The sequence below is a fragment of the Antechinus flavipes genome, chromosome 3 (genome assembly GCF_016432865.1).
Source record: "Antechinus flavipes isolate AdamAnt ecotype Samford, QLD, Australia chromosome 3, AdamAnt_v2, whole genome shotgun sequence".
Taxonomy (NCBI): Eukaryota; Metazoa; Chordata; class Mammalia; order Dasyuromorphia; family Dasyuridae; genus Antechinus; species Antechinus flavipes.
This window is the reverse complement of record NC_067400.1, coordinates 561,563,847-561,586,386: the sequence shown is the minus strand read 5'-3', so window position 1 is coordinate 561,586,386 and position 22,540 is coordinate 561,563,847. Positions and strand designations below refer to the sequence as shown.

Sequence of the window (22,540 nt, the reverse complement as noted above, 5' to 3'; positions counted from 1 at the left end):
CTTACAAATACCAGCTTCTCTTACGTTTGATGACTGGCAGGTCTCCTTGTTACATTACAAACACGATATTTCCGCCTCATTGTTCCACAATGAGTCACTTCAACCTTCAGACCTGTACCCAACAACAAAAACTGAGGTTACAAACTGTTGCATATAAAATATATTTGCATTTGAACATATAAAAAATGAGAAGCCTGTCTACTACCACAAGAGCTAAAGAGTCACTTATTTAATGGATAGACTAACATGTTTAGGGAATATCATACCCAATACAGTCCCCTTCAAAAACTCTATACTTAAACAATGAAAACTCTATAAATTAGTAATCCCTGCAAGTCAGGGGACAAAGGTTTACTATAAACAAACATCTAGTGGTCATAAAATCCAGGTGTTTAGAAGGGAAACTGAGGGTGCAAAAATTAAATATGATAAGCCTGATTTACTAATGTACTGACTGAGCAAGAGCTATCTTGAATAGATCCTAGTATACAAGGGGGGTTATTCTGTAGGGAGCTACTTTATTCCTAGCTACTGGGAGCAAGAGACAACCTAAATGCTTCTTAGACCTCCTAAAAGATTTTGCTTCAATACTTTCTTGGTGATATACTTCGTAAAGACTTGTTAGCAAATTATTAACTGAGTCAATAAGGAAGGAGAAAATTTTACTGGTAACTCCTTGAGGTGACCCTTACAAAAATTTACATTAGTCAAAACTCAGATTTTTTCTGTAGAACAATAAAGGCTAATAAAATATAGTGAGAAATGCTACAAAAATATAAACTAAAGGTATGTGTATTGTAGAGCAAATTGTTAAATAAGGAAAATATTTCAAACAATAAACTGGAAAAAGATTGCCAAATTAACTGTCTGAATCATTTGAACTGATTTCTCCTCTGAAATGGACAATTATTTTCATTAATAAAGTTCTGAAAAGATCCTAAATAAGTTTCAAACTTACTGCAACTACATTTTTATTAAGTTATAAAAACAAATTTCCCTTAAGATTTCTGCAGTACAGTTATGAAAAATGGCTAAATTAATCAATGTTTCCTAGATTATTAATAAATATTAATAGAAATACAAGAAAAATTTCAACTGGAAGCAAAATAATACCATGGAAAATAAGAGAGTATGTGCTTCCATTTCCTACATGGCACACTTTGTACCAATGTACCTGACATCAGAGTTCTTTCTGGTAATAGATTGAAAATTATGTATATTTTCCATTTAATGTGTATAGCATGAAAGGCCAAAATTTTGTTTGCTTGCCTTTCTACTGTTGGCATATATACATAGAGAGAGTTAATAAAATATATATATAATTAACTCTTTAAAACTGTCTTCTTCATAGAAGGAAGTAAAGAAAAAAACTCAACCTATCAACGAGAAGTACTTAAATGCCATTATTTTAGAAAAATAATATTATTAGCCAGTCACCACCCCCCCACTTTCCCAACCATAAGATAACAGAAACAAAATATTCAAATCATTGTTAAAAAAGATATAAAAACCTGAGTTTTTTTTAAATGTGGCTAAATGTTTTGGTGCCCATTCCCCTCCCCACCACCTCCACCCAACCAAATGTTTGGTTGGCTTTAATCAAATATTTAACCTATAAACTTGGCTTTACCTTCACTATAACATCAACTTTATAATGATTTCTAGTGATTTTTCAGTCATTTCTTTGGGCCCCTGAGCAGTTGAAGTTAAGCTCGATTCCATGCTCTTCGGGCAGCGGCTGAATCCTTGTTCTGTACATCTTGTATTTTCTGTGATAGAGTGGTGATATGAGTTGATTGCATAGTTACCCAAAGTAATGTATGTGATTTTATGATATTGAGGTGGTAACTAAGCAGCAACTCCATTGGAAACTATGGCACTTAGATGGTAACGTATTAATGGTTCTGCACTAACTCCTGAAAAATGCAAACTGTGCTGTTAAGCTAATCATGTAATGACAATGACAAAGTAGGCAAGATTAAAATAAACGTTTCTTGTGGTAGCAATTGAGCAGCATTTCTTAAAGTGAAACTTAGATGCTTATTTTCAAAGCAGGAGAAATTCTAATTTTTCTTCTCTTGATGACAGGCATAGTATTAAAGTCTGTTGGTGAAGCAGGAGATATCACTTCATAGTATTATTTGACATTCTAAAACATTTACAGTGGACAGCTGGAATGGTCTAAATTCATTGAACCAAAACATATTCACCAAGAATACTTTTTTTAAAAATATGATGTATCCATCGTTGGCCATGGGCATTTTGTAAATTAATTACTATTTATACTAAGTGAAGGCTGTGCCACTCAGATGATAGGAAAATTAATCTGTTTGGCATCACTTTTCCAAGTAACTGTATACAAGTTTTTACCAATTGTTAGGATCTCAATGAATCAATGGCCAATATGTGACTAATTCTAACTGTCCTTAGTCTGCACTACTCCAAACAACATATATTAAACAGGGTTGATCAGCTTCACATTCCAAATGTTTTTAAATAAACAGAAAGTAGAAAGAACTTGACGAGGTAATGCTTGACAGTCTGCATTATATCATTTCACAGAAACTTAAGAAAGCCATTGTATTGGACACTATCAAAGATTAAGGACTCCAGCTTTGAAAATTAGACACACCTGAGAGATGAGTTGCCTGCTTTTTAAGGGCATGGCAAAAGATGGATTCTACCAACATTCCGCGTGGGGTAGTAGTTCTGGTATTCAGTCAAAATAATAATTGGCACAAATTTTATTTTGCATAACAATGGCCAATCCTGCTTTTAAAAAATACAGAATCTTTTCATTATTTGCTATTTCGTTTCTTGCAGATGAAGCTAAATAAAGCCTTACTTAAGATGCTGTAGATATGAATGTATATGACAGTTTGGGGAATAGTCTTACTGGTGATATGTGACACATGAAAAACTACTTGGATTATGAAAAAAAAAAAAGAAAGCTATAATCATCATTCCATTTTTAGTCATTATAGAAGCCATTCTAGATTAAGACACCCTCGTCTACTCACCCTTTATTTCTTTAGTGAATTTTACCCGATGAGAATCAGTAAGAGGTCTTGGTTGTTCATCAATATTATGAATGTCAAGGACTTCACACATGAACTGAATTACAGGTTGTGCTTTATAGAAGGCAGTAGCAGAAACTAGAAGGAGAAAAAAAATTTTTTTTAAATTAAGGAATCTTCTATCATATTTATTTTGTACAGAGTTCAAAGGCTATTTAAAAGAAATATATAGATCGAGAGTTCATAAACAGTACATGTAACAAAAGTTACTAACATAACCAATTATAGACTTGTTTTTAAAGCCCTATTCATGAGGCATGATCCTAACCTGATTTGTGGTAGATAACTACTAAAATACCAATGAATGAATCTTCTTTATACAATTCTTTCAATCTAAAATCATTTTAGTAAAGTTAACATCATACAGCATTACTTTGTTCAATTTCATTGTAGATAAGGAAATTGAGACTCAAAAAGATTAAGTCACTTGTACATTTAAACACAGGCTATCTGGCTCTCACCCTCCTGCTCTTTTCATAATGGTATATTAATTTTAAAAGTGATTAAGTTGGGGGCATCTAGGTGGCAGTAGATAGAGCACCAGCTCTGAAGTCAGGAACATCTGAGTTCAAATCTAAACTCAGACACTTAATACTTCCTAGCTATGTGACCCTGGGCAAGCCACTTAATCCCAATTGCCTCAACCAAAAAACAAAATAAAACAAAAGTGATTGAGTCAAACTGTTATGAATAGTATCAGATCTAGAAGATTTTTAAATCTGTGACAAGATTTTTTTTTTTGTCATTTTTTCTTCCTCAAAGAAAAAAAATCTAACCTAGTAAATAGGCTACTATTTGTGGTCTATCCCTGCCTTTTATCATCATCATAAAACCCAATGACTCATATGAATGAGGAAAACATATAAAAAGTTAAGGGCAAGAAATATAGGGTCTTTAATTTTCCTATCTGCACAAGTATGCTACAAGTTAGAACTGATGCAATTCTCCTAGTTCTGTTAAGTCATATTACGCTTCTTATTCAACATTTCTAAACACTATAGAGTTAAGAGGGATATTCCCTTTCTCTTGTCTAGCAAGCAGTGCCCTTGTCAATAATAGACATTTAATAAATGGGCTGTCAAAAAGATGCTTTTCTTGCTATGTCAATAGTCAATAAGATACAATAATAAATAAATAAATGTTTCCCAATATTACTTATTTTATTTGGAATTTATGTATATTTTCCATTTAATGTGTATAGCATGAAAGGCCAAAATTTTGTTTGCTTGCCTTTCTACTGTTGGCATATATACATAGAGAGAGTTAATAAAATATATATATAATTAACTCTTTAAAACTGTCTTCTTCATAGAAGGAAGTAAAGAAAAAAACTCAACCTATCAACGAGAAGTACTTAAATGCCATTATTTTAGAAAAATAATATTATTAGCCAGTCACCACCCCCCCACTTTCCCAACCATAAGATAACAGAAACAAAATATTCAAATCATTGTTAAAAAAGATATAAAACCTGAGTTTTTTTTAAATGTGGCTAAATGTTTTGGTGCCCATTCCCCTCCCCACCACCTCCACCCAACCAAATGTTTGGTTGGCTTTAATCAAATATTTAACCTATAAACTTGGCTTTACCTTCACTATAACATCAACTTTATAATGATTTCTAGTGATTTTTCAGTCATTTCTTTGGGCCCCTGAGCAGTTGAAGTTAAGCTCGATTCCATGCTCTTCGGGCAGCGGCTGAATCCTTGTTCTGTACATCTTGTATTTTCTGTGATAGAGTGGTGATATGAGTTGATTGCATAGTTACCCAAAGTAATGTATGTGATTTTATGATATTGAGGTGGTAACTAAGCAGCAACTCCATTGGAAACTATGGCACTTAGATGGTAACGTATTAATGGTTCTGCACTAACTCCTGAAAAATGCAAACTGTGCTGTTAAGCTAATCATGTAATGACAATGACAAAGTAGGCAAGATTAAAATAAACGTTTCTTGTGGTAGCAATTGAGCAGCATTTCTTAAAGTGAAACTTAGATGCTTATTTTCAAAGCAGGAGAAATTCTAATTTTTCTTCTCTTGATGACAGGCATAGTATTAAAGTCTGTTGGTGAAGCAGGAGATATCACTTCATAGTATTATTTGACATTCTAAAACATTTACAGTGGACAGCTGGAATGGTCTAAATTCATTGAACCAAAACATATTCACCAAGAATACTTTTTTTAAAAATATGATGTATCCATCGTTGGCCATGGGCATTTTGTAAATTAATTACTATTTATACTAAGTGAAGGCTGTGCCACTCAGATGATAGGAAAATTAATCTGTTTGGCATCACTTTTCCAAGTAACTGTATACAAGTTTTTACCAATTGTTAGGATCTCAATGAATCAATGGCCAATATGTGACTAATTCTAACTGTCCTTAGTCTGCACTACTCCAAACAACATATATTAAACAGGGTTGATCAGCTTCACATTCCAAATGTTTTTAAATAAACAGAAAGTAGAAAGAACTTGACGAGGTAATGCTTGACAGTCTGCATTATATCATTTCACAGAAACTTAAGAAAGCCATTGTATTGGACACTATCAAAGATTAAGGACTCCAGCTTTGAAAATTAGACACACCTGAGAGATGAGTTGCCTGCTTTTTAAGGGCATGGCAAAAGATGGATTCTACCAACATTCCGCGTGGGGTAGTAGTTCTGGTATTCAGTCAAAATAATAATTGGCACAAATTTTATTTTGCATAACAATGGCCAATCCTGCTTTTAAAAAATACAGAATCTTTTCATTATTTGCTATTTCGTTTCTTGCAGATGAAGCTAAATAAAGCCTTACTTAAGATGCTGTAGATATGAATGTATATGACAGTTTGGGGAATAGTCTTACTGGTGATATGTGACACATGAAAAACTACTTGGATTATGAAAAAAAAAAAAGAAAGCTATAATCATCATTCCATTTTTAGTCATTATAGAAGCCATTCTAGATTAAGACACCCTCGTCTACTCACCCTTTATTTCTTTAGTGAATTTTACCCGATGAGAATCAGTAAGAGGTCTTGGTTGTTCATCAATATTATGAATGTCAAGGACTTCACACATGAACTGAATTACAGGTTGTGCTTTATAGAAGGCAGTAGCAGAAACTAGAAGGAGAAAAAAAAATTTTTTTTAAATTAAGGAATCTTCTATCATATTTATTTTGTACAGAGTTCAAAGGCTATTTAAAAGAAATATATAGATCGAGAGTTCATAAACAGTACATGTAACAAAAGTTACTAACATAACCAATTATAGACTTGTTTTTAAAGCCCTATTCATGAGGCATGATCCTAACCTGATTTGTGGTAGATAACTACTAAAATACCAATGAATGAATCTTCTTTATACAATTCTTTCAATCTAAAATCATTTTAGTAAAGTTAACATCATACAGCATTACTTTGTTCAATTTCATTGTAGATAAGGAAATTGAGACTCAAAAAGATTAAGTCACTTGTACATTTAAACACAGGCTATCTGGCTCTCACCCTCCTGCTCTTTTCATAATGGTATATTAATTTTAAAAGTGATTAAGTTGGGGGCATCTAGGTGGCAGTAGATAGAGCACCAGCTCTGAAGTCAGGAACATCTGAGTTCAAATCTAAACTCAGACACTTAATACTTCCTAGCTATGTGACCCTGGGCAAGCCACTTAATCCCAATTGCCTCAACCAAAAAACAAAATAAAACAAAAGTGATTGAGTCAAACTGTTATGAATAGTATCAGATCTAGAAGATTTTTAAATCTGTGACAAGATTTTTTTTTTTGTCATTTTTTCTTCCTCAAAGAAAAAAAATCTAACCTAGTAAATAGGCTACTATTTGTGGTCTATCCCTGCCTTTTATCATCATCATAAAACCCAATGACTCATATGAATGAGGAAAACATATAAAAAGTTAAGGGCAAGAAATATAGGGTCTTTAATTTTCCTATCTGCACAAGCATGCTACAAGTTAGAACTGATGCAATTCTCCTAGTTCTGTTAAGTCATATTACGCTTCTTATTCAACATTTCTAAACACTATAGAGTTAAGAGGGATATTCCCTTTCTCTTGTCTAGCAAGCAGTGCCCTTGTCAATAATAGACATTTAATAAATGGGCTGTCAAAAAGATGCTTTTCTTGCTATGTCAATAGTCAATAAGATACAATAATAAATAAATAAATGTTTCCCAATATTACTTATTTTATTTGGAATTTATAGGAATTTTATGCATGTATGTGTACGTGCACATGTACAGGTCATGTGAGACACAGACTGACTTGCTTTTGTACTTTCAGGCTATTCACTTTGAGCAGCAGTATATTTCTGAAAACCATAGCATGATTTTTCCATAAAAATAATTCTACAATTGAAATTTTATTCCTAACCAAAGAGTAAGGCACAAAGCTACAACTAAAAAAACTTCATATTTGTAAAATGCTTTATAAAACACTACATCATTTGATCACCCTGAGGGGTATGTTGCACAAATACCATTGCTCTATTTATAAGATGAGAAAAATAAGATGAGAAGGGAAGTAAGTAAGTAACTCTGTTTAGAGTAAACAGTAAACCAAGAGTAGAGTAAACCAAGTAAACTTGGTTTAGTAAGCACCAGAATCAGGACACAAGTCTATTGTTTCATAGTCCAGTGTTCCTTCTGCTGTAGAGCTATATTCATGCTGCTTCATACTATATCTCATGTTGGTTTTATTGTAGTAGCATTCTCTGAAATTTCTACACTATGCTCTGCAATTAATCAACAAGAATTTATCAAATGTTAATAACTAAAAACCATAGGCATTCAGGGATGGGCGATTATGGGAAGGTTATTTACATTTAAGGAACTTCATTTTCAGTTTTGTAAATAAATAATATTATCTATACAACTTCTTGAATAGGGTTGTAATGAGGATAAGGGTGATCAAAAAATGTATGGCATGTGATCTGTAACTATAAAATACCATATGACATTACAGTTATCAACAAGGGCTTATTCCAGCCCTTTTTGATAATTTTGAGATATTTTGAAATAAAGTATATTTTTTCACATCAAATCTTTAGAAATTAAAAGGCAACATTTATTTTGACAAATAGTATTTTGATACCAGGGATCTGGAATACCAGAAACAGTCAACTGAAGGCAATAAAAACCTTTCACTTGGGTTAATATATTAAACTTTAGAGCAAAGCTTTCATGATCTCATAAACAATACTGAGTAGTATTTTATATAAAAACCATTAAAGTTATTTTGGCTTTTCTAGGCAGGATGGCATGAGAAGTAGCTTGGAAGTAACTTTATAAAATCATTCAAGTGCAACAGAGAAATTTGTTTTAAAGCTTGGCCTTATAGATTTTGTGAATTTGAACAGTTCTCTTTCTCCCAAATCTTTTCCCTTAGTAGGGGAGTTAGATGGTGCCATGCATAGAGTACCAGGTTTAGAGTTAGGAAGACACAAGTTAAAATCCTGTTTCAGATGCTTACTAGCTAGATGACCCTGGCTAAGTCACTTAACCTGTTTGCCTCAGTTTCCTCATCTGTAAAATGGGAATAATATTAGCAACTACCTATCAGGTTTGCTATGAGGGTCAAATGAGATAATTGTAAAGCATTCAGCACAGTGCCTGGCACATAGTAACCAATATATAAATTTTAGCTATAAATGTTATTTTAGAAGGAATGTGACACAGTAAATAGAAAAGAAGTGGATCCTATTTCCAATTATACATAAAGAACCAAAGGCTAAGGAAAAAAAAAAAACAAACAAAACCACTCTTACTATTTTTTCCCATTTAAACAAAATAATCAATAGGATCAATCTTTTACTAAAAAATCTTCAAGTACAAAATCTTAATCATTTCTATTCACTCCAATATACACAAATAGTCACCAAATTTTTATCAATTCTTTCCAAGAAATCTCCTTCAACCCCCATTTCAAATGTTACCATCCTAGGTTTGGATTTATCATGTCACACAGCCTAACATCTAACTCCAATCTAGCATTGCTAGAATAACCTTCCTAAAAGACCACTTTCATCATATCACCTGTGCAGGATGTTCTTAACATCTGAAATACACTGCAAATTTGCCTGCATATGTGTGACCTGGAAAGAGTACACAATGAGTTTAGTTCATTTTTAAAATATTTCCATCCAAAACAGATTAAAGTTTAAAAAGCAAAACCCAAACTATTTTGGATCTAGCTAGCTAAACAATTCATTTGCTATTAATAGCAAATAGTCAGACATTTTATTTTAATAGTAATTATTAAGTAAATCAAAAGGTCTTATATAAGAAATTACTTAAGTATTTTACAATAGTAAATAATTTAAAATACAATGTGGCAAGATTAAAGCCAAGTAAAGGCTAGAAGGTAGATTGGTAGTAGCTCTCAAAAAGTGATAAGACAGAGAAATACATAAATAACCATCCAGCCACCATTCTAAACAAAAATCACTGTCACATATCATAGATTTCCAAGAGAGATGGGGACTAGGCAATTAAGAGTTCAAAAGAGGGAAACAGGACACTTGTTAACATTACTTAACATTACACATACATTCTCAACATTAGGCATAATAAAAGAATAAACACAAATAAGTTTATTCCACATTCAAAATCTAGGGTTTGCCAGTTTATAAATCATTAACTGCCTTGTGTTTTTCAGTCTGTATAATTCCCTGAAAGCCAATCCTTCAAAATATTACAATATATTATCTATACATGACTAATGCAGAACAATTGCAATAAGTAGAAAGAGATCCAATTGAGTTATAATTCTGAACTCTTATGGTGGCTTATAAATTTCTATATTTCCTAACAGAAATTGGACTTGTAAGAATTAGAATAATTGAGCTAGTTTTTCTTAAGGATAAAAAAAAAACTTATAAATGAACGTCTGTAATATTGCCCGGGGCTTTGTGAAATACTATATATGTGTGTATTTCCCTTGATTAAGTGGAGTTGCTAGTCAGCTGGCAACTGCCCATCAGCTAATGATAACTGACTTTTTTTTCTAGGCTTGTCTCTGGATTTGTTGACCTTCAGTCAAATGGAGCAAGATGGAAGTTCTTTTCAGAAGAATCTTAGCATCTCTGGATTGAGGAATTCCCTAATGGTTATAATGAGAACTGGACTAGCAAGATACTAATCCTGGTCACAAACTAGTTGTGAAACTTAAGGCAAACAACTAAATATATTTACCATTCATCTTCCTCAATCTGGATAAGATGATAATCTTTTTAGCTCTAAAATTATATGATTAATTGACAATGCTACTTCCAATACCAATAAGCTACTTCTTTATCATGACAGACTTAAAATCTTCCCTATGTTACAATTTTGACTTTTGATGTGATTATCAAACAGGCTAAAATGAACTAATATAATTTCCATTACTATCTTTGATCAACAACACTTAGTTATGGCTAAATTAGCTTTAAAGTATAACATCAAAATCTGTTGTTTAATTTGACAAATATACAATAGCTAACCAGCATTTTTTAAAGTTCTGAGATTTGAAATAGTAAAAAATATTTAAAAACCTAATATAACAAAACATTCTTCAATCATTCATCAGCCCCAGCAACATCAAATGACATAAGCTGTAGCCAAAGTCTACCAAAGATAATTACTAAATGAATAGCTTACACCCACAACAGTTGCAAATCAAGGTTTTGGTTTCCTTGGTAACTAAATTTATGAACTAGATGAGAGCAGGTATTTGCTAGTGTGATGAGATAAACGATCAAAGGAAAACATAAAGTTATAGCTGTTTGGACATAGATCATATCTTTGATCATTTATCAACTGGGATATGGCTCTCATTTTTTATAAATTTGACTCAGTTCCCTCTATGTATGAGAAATGAGGCCTCATCAGAGAAACTTGCTTTGAAAATTTTTTACAATTACTATTGCTAATTGTATTTTCCCCATTTCTTCTCTTTCACTTCATTCCTTCTCAAAAGTGTTTTGCTACTGACCACTCCCTCCCCTAATATAACCTCTCTTATCATTCTCCTCCCTTCTCATATTCTATTCCCTTCCTATTTTCTTACAAGGTAAGATACACCTGTACACCTATTCAGTATGTATATTATTTCCTCTTTGAGCCAATTCTGATGAAAGTAAGGTTCACTTCCCCTCTCCTCTCCCTCTTTCCTTCCCCTGTAAAAGCTTTTCTTGCCTCTTTTTTTATGACAGATAATTTGGGACATTCCACTTTTCCCTTTTCCTTCCTCTCAGCACATTTTTTTCTCACCTCTTAATTTCATCTTTTAAAAAGATATTATCCCTTCATATGAAACTCAGATCTGTGCCCTCTATCTATATATACTCCTTTTAACTACCATAATAATAGGAAAGTTCTATGAGTTACAAGTATCATCCTCCCATGGAGGAATGTAAACAGACCTTATTAAGTCCCTTTGATATCACTCTCCTGATTACTTCCTTATGCTTCTCCAGAGTCCGTATTTGAAAATCATATTTTCCTTTCAGTTCTGGTCTTTTTCATCATGAATGCTTGAGAATTCTCTATTTCATTGAAAGACTACCTTTTCTTCTGAAGGTTTATATTCAGTTTTGCTGGATAGATGATTTTTGGTTGTAATCCTAGTTCCATTGCTCTCCAGAATATCATATTCCAAGTCCTCCAGGCCTTTAAATGTAGAGGCTACTAAATCTTGTGTTATCCTAACTATGATTCTACTATTTTTGAATTTTTTCTTTCTGGGTGCTTGTAATATTTTCTCCTTGACCCCCAGTTCTGGAATATTCCTGGGAGTTTTCATTTTGGTATCTCTTTTAGGTGATGATCAAGGGATTCTTTCAATTTCTATTTTACCCTCTGGTTCTAGAATATCAGGACAGTTTTCCTTTTTAATTTCTTGAAAAATGATATCCAGGCTCTTTATTTGATCATGACTTTCAGGAAGACCAATAATGTTTTAAATTATCTCTACTTTTCAGGTCAGTTGTTTTTCTAAGGAAATATTTCACATTTTTTCTTTTTCTTTTTTTTGGTTTTGCTTTTTTGTATCGATTTCTCATTAGCTTCCACTTGCTTGATTATTTTCCTCAATGAACTTTTGTATCTCCTTTCCCAATTGGCCAATTTTGCTTTTTAAGAAATTCTTTTCCTCATTAGCTTTTTGCTTTCTTTTTTTTTTTAATGGTTTTTACTGATGTCTTCCATTAATTTTAAATCACTAGTTTCTACTAGTATCCCTTTTTTCTTCCCTTTTCCAGAGTGCTAATTGATATAACATTTTTTTAAAAAGAAAATGAAAACTAAAGAGTATAACTGATCAATACCTCTAAAAAAGCTAAAAAATATGTGCAATGTATTACACTTATAAACCTCCCATATATGTGGGAGGAGTGGAGTGATACCATCTTGTTTTTAACTATGCTTTTTTAAAAGAAAATATTTCTATCAGATCAAAAAAGTCAAGAATATAAAGGGAATTAATGAAAAAAAATTATAAAGGATGTGACTTAGCAGTATCAAAACTAAAACTGTATTATAAAGCAGCAGTCATCAGAACCATCTGGTACTGGCTAAGAAATACAGTGGTGGATCAATGGAATAGATTAGATACACACAACACAACAGCAAGACCTATAATAATCTAGTATTTGATAAACCCCCGAACTCCAGCTTCTGAAATAAGAACTCACTATTTGACAAAAATTGCTGGGAAAACTGGAAAATACTATGCCAGAAACTCAGCAGAGACCTACATATTACAGCCCATACCAAAATAAGGTCAAAATGGACACATGATTTGCACATAAAGGATGATATCATAAATAAATTAGGAGAACAAGGGATAATTTACTTTATCAGATCTTTGGAGAAGGGAGGATTTATGATCAAAGAAGAACTAGAGAACATTATGAAAGGCAAAATGGACAGTTCTGATTACATTAAATTAAAAAGGTTTTGCACAAACAAAACCGACAGAAACAAGATGAAACAAGATTAAAAGGAAAATACAAAGCTGTGAAAAAATTATTATAGCCAGTGTTTCTGACAGAGGTTTCATTTCTAAAATAAAAAAAGAACTGTGTCAAATTTATAAGATTATTCCCCAATTGATAAATGATCAAAGGATATGAACAATTTTCAGATGATAAAATTAAAGTCATCTATATTTATATGAAAAAATGCTTTACATCACTATTTAGAGAAATGCAAATTAAAACAACTCTGAGATACTAACTTACACCTCCCAGATTGGCTAAGATAACAGGAAAAGATAACTATCAGTGTTGGAGGGGATGTGGGAAAATTGAGACATTAATGCATTGTTGGCCTGGAAAGATTAATATGAACTGATGCTGAATGAAACAAGTAAAACCAGAAATACATTGTAAGCAATAACATCAAGAATGTGTGATGACCAACTATGAAAGACTTGGTTCTTCTCAGTGGTTCAGTGATCTAATGCAATCCCATTAGACTTTGGACAAAAAACGCCATCTGCATTCAGAAAAAGAACTAAGGAGACTGAATGTATAGCAATACATGTTATGTTCACTTGTTTTTTTCCGTTTTTTTTTTCTCCTATGGTTTTTCCCCTTTGCTCTGTTTTTCTCTCCCAATATGATTCATAAAGCAATACATATTAAAAAATAAATAAATTTACTAGGAAAATAAAATAAAATAAAATTTTGTAATGTTTTGGGATGATCAGCTGTAAATAACTTTGCTATTCTTAGCCACACAATGATCCACGAAAATTACTGATTCAGAGGTTAGACTAGGGCTGGGACTGGGCAGGAGCTGGCTCACTTTATTTTTCTTGAATTTTTTTTTTTTTGTGGGGAGGGGTTGTTTGTTTTTTAGAATGGGAGATCTATGTTTTCTTTCACAATATGACTTTTATAAAAATGTTTTGCATAATTTCACATTTTTAAAATTTTGATGCTTTTCCTTTTCTCGAAGAAGACAATGACATCAGGGAGATGATAAGTTTTCTAATGGAGATTATTTGAAAAAAGTGTAAAAATTGTTTTAAATGTAACTGGGGGAAATTATTAAATTTTGAAAAAAAAATTTGTTAATGTGTATGTTGGGTGATCCTTGGCTCTACTTACTTCACCCTGTATCAGTTCATATAAATCTTTCTAAGGTTCTCTATTAATAACATTCACTATTTCTTATAGCATTGCTGTGCAATAATTATATTCATGTGCTACAGATTGTTTAGCCATCCCCCACTCAATGGGTATCTATTTTGTGTGTATATATGGGGACTTTCTTATCAATAATCTTATTGAGGAATAAGCCTAGTAATGGAATGTCTGGGTCAAAGAGTTGATTGGTTGGCTGTTATCTTTCATTCTCAAAGAGGACAAAATGATATCAGTGTTGGGAGTCAAAGTAGTATATATCTGACTATGTAACTGACTGGACCAATATAAGCTCAGAATGCTCTACTCTTAAGTTGGGCACAAATAGTCTATGTGAATATTTAGGGTCAAAGAGTACACTTTAGTCACTTTATCTGCATAATTCCAAACTGCTCTACCAGAATAACACAACTCTATCAATAATGGCAATCTTCCGACAATCCTTCCAACATGATTATACTCATCTTTGTCAGTTTTCAGGGTGTAAAGTGAAACCTAAAGGTTTCATTTCTTTTATTATTAGTCAATTGGAACATTCTTTCATATGTTTGTTAAGTTTGCAATCCTTTTGAGAACTCATGCTCATATTCTTTGATCACATCTCTTGAGGAATGCCTTTTGATGATATATTTTACTTATTTATTTTGATTAATAATTCCCTGCCAGAGAAATTTGACACAAAAAAATTTCCTCCTCTCAACTGTTTCCCTATAATCAAAAGAATATTTTATCTTTTGTAATTATCTCTATCCCATTTTTAGTGAAGAATACATCTACCTAGAGCTATTATGGTATATGATCTGCTTTTTCTTTTAATTTTTATACAGATAATAAGGTCATGTATCCATTTAGAATGAATTGTGAAATATAGTCAAAGGTTAATTTCTTCCAGCTTGTTTTCTAATATTTCCAGCAATTTTAAAAAATCAAATAGGGAGTTCTAATTTATTAGGTTTTCTGGTTTATTAGACGCTGGATTATTGAGTTCCATTGTTCTTGAGTCTCCCTTTTCTGGTGTGTTCCAGTGACCTACTTTCTATTTTTTAACCAATATCAAATGGTTGATTGCTTTATAATACAGTCTGAGGTTGGGAAGTACTATTCCTTCTTCCTTCTTTTTATTTCCCTTTATATTCTAGATCTTTTATTTCTCCAAGTCAATTGTTATTGTTTTATTGAGTTCTGTAAAGTATTTATCTGATTATCTGATTAGCATAGCATTGAGTATAAATTAATTCTGAATGTATCATTTTTATCACATTGGCACAGTCTAGGCATGAGTACTGAACAAACATTTTTCAAGCTATTTAAACTGTTCATTTAATGAGCACTTTGTAATTGAATCTATGCACATCTTCTGTGGACTTTGGAAAACTGATCCCCACATAATTTATGCATTTTATCATTATTTAGAATGAGTTTCCCTTTCTATTATTGTCTCTTGGATTGTGTTATTATTATATAGAAATGCAGCTAATTTTTGAGGATTTTTTTAAAAACCTGCTACTAATCAATTTATTTCAATTGCCTAGAATTTTCCAAATAAATCATCACACCAATATCAAATAGGGATATTTTTTTTATCTCTTTACCTATCCTAAAGCCTTTAAAACTCAGGGTCACCATGAACAACTCCCTCCCTCACCCATCAAAGCTCTAGTGGCTAACAACTGCCTCTAGGATAAAATATACTCTTGGCTGGTTGGCTGTTAAAGTCCTTCACAATCTAGTTTTTTCCCATCCTTTGCAGATTTATAATATATTATTCTGCCCCAAGCACTTTATGTTCTAGTAAAATTGGCTTAGTTGCCAGTCTTCTTTATCATATAGTGCACCTCTCATCTCAGTATTTTTGTATAGCCTAGTGTGTTCATCACAAAATCTCTTCAGACAAGTGCCACTTCTTCGATGAGGCCTATTCTTTTGTCTGAAGTAGTAATAGTCACCACTCCCTTCTGCTCTTACCAAATGATTTTGTATGTATTTTGTATTTATTTAAATGAGTTCAATACTGACTTCTCTCAGCATAACATAAGCTCTTTGAGGGTAAGGATGTTTCATTTTTATCTATGTCTCTCTACAGCTTAAGATGGTACTGACACAAAGTAGGTACCTAGTACTTTTAAAATCAAGTAAATGCATGGCATAGGAAAGAAAATAGCATTTTTTCAATGTAAAACAACAATATTAGAGAATAGTTGAAGATATCTAAAATTTCATCTCTATGATAAGTCATTTCCCCCTCTCCCCCATTTATGGGTCGAATTAAAAAATAAAATGCAGGTCAATTTACTAAAAGGAAGAAGGCTGTTCAGTAACTGTCTCATTACTATGTACCATAAGTATAGAAGAATAAAAAGACCTGTTTGTAATATTTTCAATAATTGATATAGAAACTGATTACCTTAAAATGTTTTCTAATTTTAAGTTAGGGTTTCCCCTTATGAATCCAAGATAATAAAAATCACGAAAAGCCTACAACATTGTTGTAGACTAATTTTGATTGGTTACCTATATTTTCCTTTCCAAAGGAGACATTTTAGGTGGTTCTGACTATAATGCAACTAAATTTTATATATTATTTACTCTCCCTACATTTTTCCTAGAAACTTTTTCCTCTGGAAAAGTAGATACAAAAATATAACTTATTGAAAAAAGAGCTCGAAAAGTGTGCTGAAATAAAATTTTCAACTCAAACTTGCTGAGTTTTAGGTTACTAGGGGAAATGGAATTTAATAATCCCTAGGGAAACAGTATATTCTATAAATCTGTATATGCCGAGTGAATTTTTAGGATGATATTCAGCACTGAATTATGTTGTTCTATAGCAAAGTAATTTACTAGGTTATAAGCTATGAGAACATACAGCTATCTTTGTTTCTGTTTCTAGGTTGGGACTTGGCAAATAGTAAACACTAAATAACTGTCTTAAAACACATCAAACCTACATTACTCAATTTTACTAAAACAGAAAACCTTTATACAAGGTCCCATATTTGGTTGTTTGGGAAATAGTAAATTGAGTAATACATAATCTCAACTTTCAAGAAATGGCAATCTAGAAAAAAAACCTATCCAATACATAAACTTCAACAAAATTAGGAAATGTGATAAATCCTTTGCTTTCATCTCTCTCCATAGACTTTTCAAGGTCTTTTAAAGTATCTCTGTATCCTTGCTCTGTGTCATACTCTGTCTTGGCTATAGCAAAGCTAATGACATCTTAATAATCTTTTAGGACTAGGCTCAAGAATAGTTCTTCCATGAATTCTTTTTTGAACATTAGTCTGAAATGACCTCTTCCTTCTGATGTCTCAGCACATCAATTTTGTTAAGTACTTAAGATACAAATTAAAATGGCATCTGTATATATGTTCTATACTAAACTGTTTCCCTCTTTCAGATATATCAGAATATAAGTATCAAATAGTGATCTCTCCAAAGTGCATGTGTTTGTGTATGTTTATACATGTATGTATATATATGTATGTGTGTATATCTATCTCTCTATGTGATGTAACCATCTTTCCCAGATACTCTGCTCTTTGGTTTATGTCACAATGAATTCTCAAAGTCTGAGGAGCAAACAATTCCTAAAATATAAATGTCCCATTAGTCTTTATCCTTGAGCTATCTTTCTAGCCTTCATCAGAATAAATGAAGACCTCATTTACTCCCATAGTTTCCACTACTTTTATACAGATGACCAGTTTTTTCCTCAGAACTATAGCCCCACATTCCAAACAGGGAATCTCCATACAAATATCTAGTTAGTATACATCCAAAAATTATCATCTTCTTCTTTATTCTACTTTTCTTGTTGGCAACACCATATAATCCTAATTGTCCATGCTTAAAACCTAAATCACCTGATTTTTCTTGTGCAAGATAATTGAATAAATATGTATGCATATGTTGGACTTAACATATATTTTTACCATGTTTAACAAATATTGGATTGCTTGCTATCTAGGGGAGGGGATGCGGAAAAGGGGGGAGGAATTGGAACACAGGGTTTAGTAAGAATTAATGTTGAAAAATTAGCCTATATTCAAGCAAAACTAGAACTTAATGTCCTTTTTTCTGTGTATTCCTTTGTTTTAAATTGTGCTCTTAATTCATTGCCACTTTTAAAATACTTCCCTTCTTTGAAGGTCTAATTCGGGTACTACTTCTCAATGCCACCAAGTAAATATAATCTCTTCCTCTAATAGTACTCACTACCATACTTTGCTTGACCCTCAACTATGCAGTTAACTGTGATATATGACAGAATGCAATTCTCCATTCCTTTTAGCTATTAACCATTATCTCAATTCTCTTTTATGGTTAAATTCCTTGAGGAGGTCATCTACAATAGAAGCCTATCCTTTGCCCTTTTAGCTAAGAACTTCTATTTTGCTGGGAAAAGGGAAGAGGTAAAAGAGATCAGAGTTCCCTCTTCTACACTGCCTCAAGGGCCTTTCTCCACTATCTCCTCCTTAATCTGACTCACATGAAGAGATGGCCCTTCTCCCCCTAACATGCACAAATCATTTCACTCCATTCTTGTCTCCTCTAGTAGACTATCCTTCATATCGTCCCCCTTTTTTTTCCATTTATCTTCAATCTCTTATCTAGCTGCTTCTGCTCCTATCTACCCCATTCTCAAAAAAACAAACAAATCAAAAAAAAAAAAAAAACTTCAATTGATCTATCTATTCCTACTATTGTCCCTTTCCATTCTTCCTTCCTGTGGATAACTTGAGATAACTATCCATAATAGATGCCTCCATTTCCTTTTCTCTCTCTCACTCTCAACTCTACAGACTTCTAAACTTTAACTTCCACTTAAAACTTTTCTCTTCAAATTTATGTAACTATGTATATTTTAAGTGTGTGTGTGTGTGTGTGTGTGTGTGTGTGTGTGTGTGTGTGTGTAATGTATATATGTATATATAGAGAGAGGGTGTATCAAAGACCATGGACAGTTTAGTTGATTTATAGATATAGTTCCAAAATTTTCCAGAATGATTGGATTCATTCACAGCTTAAACAATATTGTATTCATGCATCTGGTTTCCCATAGCTCTTTTAAATAGTTGCCATTTTTCATTTTTGTTGTGATCTTAGTCAGTTTTATTGATATGATCTGAAACCACAGAGCTGCTAAGAAATAGGGAAATGTATATTTCCCTATTAGCGATTTGGAGCATTTTTTTTTTTCATGCACTTATTGATAGCTTGGATTTCTTCCCTGAAAACTAGCTGTTCACATTCTTATTTCTTTTATAGATTGGAGAATGGCACTTCTTCTTTTTTTTTTTTGCCAAGGCAACTGGGGTTAAGTGACTTGCCCAGGGTCACATAGCTAGTTAGTATTAAGTGACTGAGACCAGATTTTGAACTCAGGTGCTCCTGACTTCAAGGTTGGTGCTACCTCCACTGCACCATCTAGCTGCCCCTGAGAATGGCACTTCTTATAATTTAAATCAATTTTTATATATTTTTGAAAGGAGATCTTATCAGAAAGACATGAAGCAAATCTTGTGATTCCTGTATGATGCTAAAGATCTCTTAATTGCCAATTAATGACCTTTTCTCAATTTTCATTCTTATATATTTGTAGCCTTAATACTGTTGATCACCCTGTTTTTTCTAGTACTCACCTCTCTAGATTTTCATGACACAAATCTCTATTTTCTTCCTAACTATGATATTTTCTTTTTCAGACTCTTTGTCTATAGCTGTAGCCAAATCATGCTTGTTAACTCTGGGTGTCCCATACGGTTCTGTCTTGGGCCCTCTTCTCTTCTTTATACAAATTTATTCTCATCAGCCCCATGGATTCAATTAGCTCTATGTTGATGATTGTCAATTCTACTTATTCGGTCCTAAACCTTTCTGACCTCCCGGATCACATGTCCAAAGATGTTCTATACACATTTTAAACTCAACATGTCCAAAATTGTACTCATTTCCCAAACTTTTCCTCTCTTCTTAGCTTTCCTGTTGCTATTCAGGGCTTAGATATCCTACCTCATGATGTTGATGTCATCCTTGATGCCTCACTTTTTCAACCCTCATATTCAATCTATTGCCAAACACTGTCTACTTAACCTTCATAATATCGCTCACACATAACCTCTTCTCTCCTCCACTCAGCTACCAAAATCATCTTCCTATATTGCAAATTTGACATCACCTCCCTAATTTGCTTCAGTAGCTCCCAATCACTGCCAGGATCAATTATGAGATTCTCTATTTGGTGTTGATAGCAAGTCATAAAACTGTTTTCCACTCTCACTTTTTCATTCTTCATACAGTCCCCAACTAGATTTATAATGTCCCTTTCTAGCTCAAACATCATGAGTCTTAAAGTTCTAATTATTATTAATTTGTCCTCTAGTTATGAATAGTCATCTCTAGCCTTAGGATGTTTGTCTCAAAGTTTGTTAACTGAAACTATATGCAATATTCCAGTCACTAACATTGCTGCCATACTGTTAAATCTTATACTCTTCCTTCTCATGTCCTTCATTTTGTTGCCTTTTTGGTTCAGCAGTGGAGTATTATTTATGTGTGTGTTTCCTAGTCATAAGTGATAGTTGAGAACTCTCATAAAATTTGGATTATTTCTCTCACTCCTTTCTATTTACCAAAAGCAAAATAAAAACTTTCTCTAGTTAATACTCATCCATTTGATCTTTTATTATTTGTAAAAGCTCAATGTAATTCCAATATATTCCTTAAAATAATTTAGTTGCAAAAATATTAAACATTCATCCTATAACTGCTTCTTGGGGAATCCCTTGGTGATATCTATCTGTAAGCATTCATTAGGGATCTACTATGTTCCAGACATTGCTAAACACTGAGGATCAAAGAAAAACAAAAACAATCCCTCTCTTTACCACTTAATGGGGAAAACAACAATGCATACAAGATTTATCAAGTGAAACTTTGTAACTGTATTTCTATTCTATCCCACCTTCTAAATAAAAGAAGCTTCTCCCAATCCCTTTAATTCTAAGGCCTTGCTTTTAGGATTAGTGAATGTATATGTATTAAAGGCATTGGGAAAGGCTTCCTATAGGAAGCTTCCTGCAATGTATGTGTTAAAGAGGATTCGGAAAAGCTTCCTACAGGAAATACATACACCCCTTTAATACACACATACATGTATTGTTTAAATGTGTAATGGGATATATGGAATGTTCAGGAAGACTAGTACTTCTGGTGTAATGGCATGCCAAGCCTTTTTCAGGGCTTCCCATCCTCCATCTGATTCACCCAACTCTCACTTGTGACTCCAAGAAGCTATAGCTAGCAGCCGCTGCCACACCCCCATAAACCATCTTGGCAAACAAGCTAAACCAGGTTGAGGGTAACTGGTAGGCCTTAATTTAAACTTGTTGTTGGTGAATTAGAGAGATGTCTATCCCAAGGATGTGAAAGCCTTCTCCTGGCAGAAATGGGCAAATGAGATTAATTTGTTTCAAAGGCCGTAAAGGCAGATGAAGCAGGAGCTGTGGAGCACTTAGAGCTTGGTCAGGCAATGGAAACCAGTCATCTACTATATCCTTGGTCATCAACCAGTCGTTAGCTTTCATCCTTCAATGATTTTGGAAGAGAAAATAAAGTTGATAAATCTGCTCATTCAAACAGTAAGGCTGATGACTTTGTCCAACTCTGCTCATTCAAACAAACACACACACACACACACGGCCTAAATAGTACATATATACTGTGTGTGTGTGTATATGTGTAGATAGAGCATATACATATATATATATATATATATATATACACACATACATATATGTATGTATGTATCTGTATATATCATACACATAATTCCAGGTGAAGACACTAAAATTAAAAGGGATTGGGAAAAGTCTTCTATAGAGGTGGCATTTTACCTACGACTTGAAGCAAATATAAAAAAGGGAGAGAATTCCGAATATGGGGAACATCCAGTGAAAATGAAGAGAACTATAAGCTGGAGTATCCTGTTAAAAAAATAGCAAAGAGGGCAGTATAGCTGAGCTGTAGAGCTGAAATGTAGGGAGTAAGGTGTGAGAACATAGGAAAGGATGGGGAGAGAGAACCTAATATCTTTGGTCATTATAACTGTTCCAGTTTGTTGTTATGAATTGTAAATTTCACAAAGAAAAACTTGCTTGTTAAGAGTTAAAATGACAAAAACTAGTCAACAGAAAACTCTGTTCAGAGCACAGTAATAGGATTTGATTTTTCTTATGTGCAAACACCATGTTTAATACTTCAATGAAATGAATTTGAACACCCTTATTTAAAGCTTTTTTTAAAGGCTTTTTTGGAAT

General features: G+C 32.9%; 1 protein-coding gene across 1 annotated transcript in view; it reads right to left on the bottom strand.

Annotated features, from left to right (window-relative positions):
- Positions 1-22,540, bottom strand: part of LOC127555412 (protein argonaute-3) — a 73,025-nt gene that overhangs the window by 22,691 nt on the left and 27,794 nt on the right. Inside the window, exons 5-6 of the mRNA XM_051987678.1 lie at positions 6,058-6,192; positions 25-112 (exon numbers count right to left, since the gene is read on the bottom strand). Coding sequence (XP_051843638.1) covers positions 25-112; positions 6,058-6,192 — 223 coding nt within the window. The remainder of the gene's footprint in view (positions 1-24; positions 113-6,057; positions 6,193-22,540) is intronic.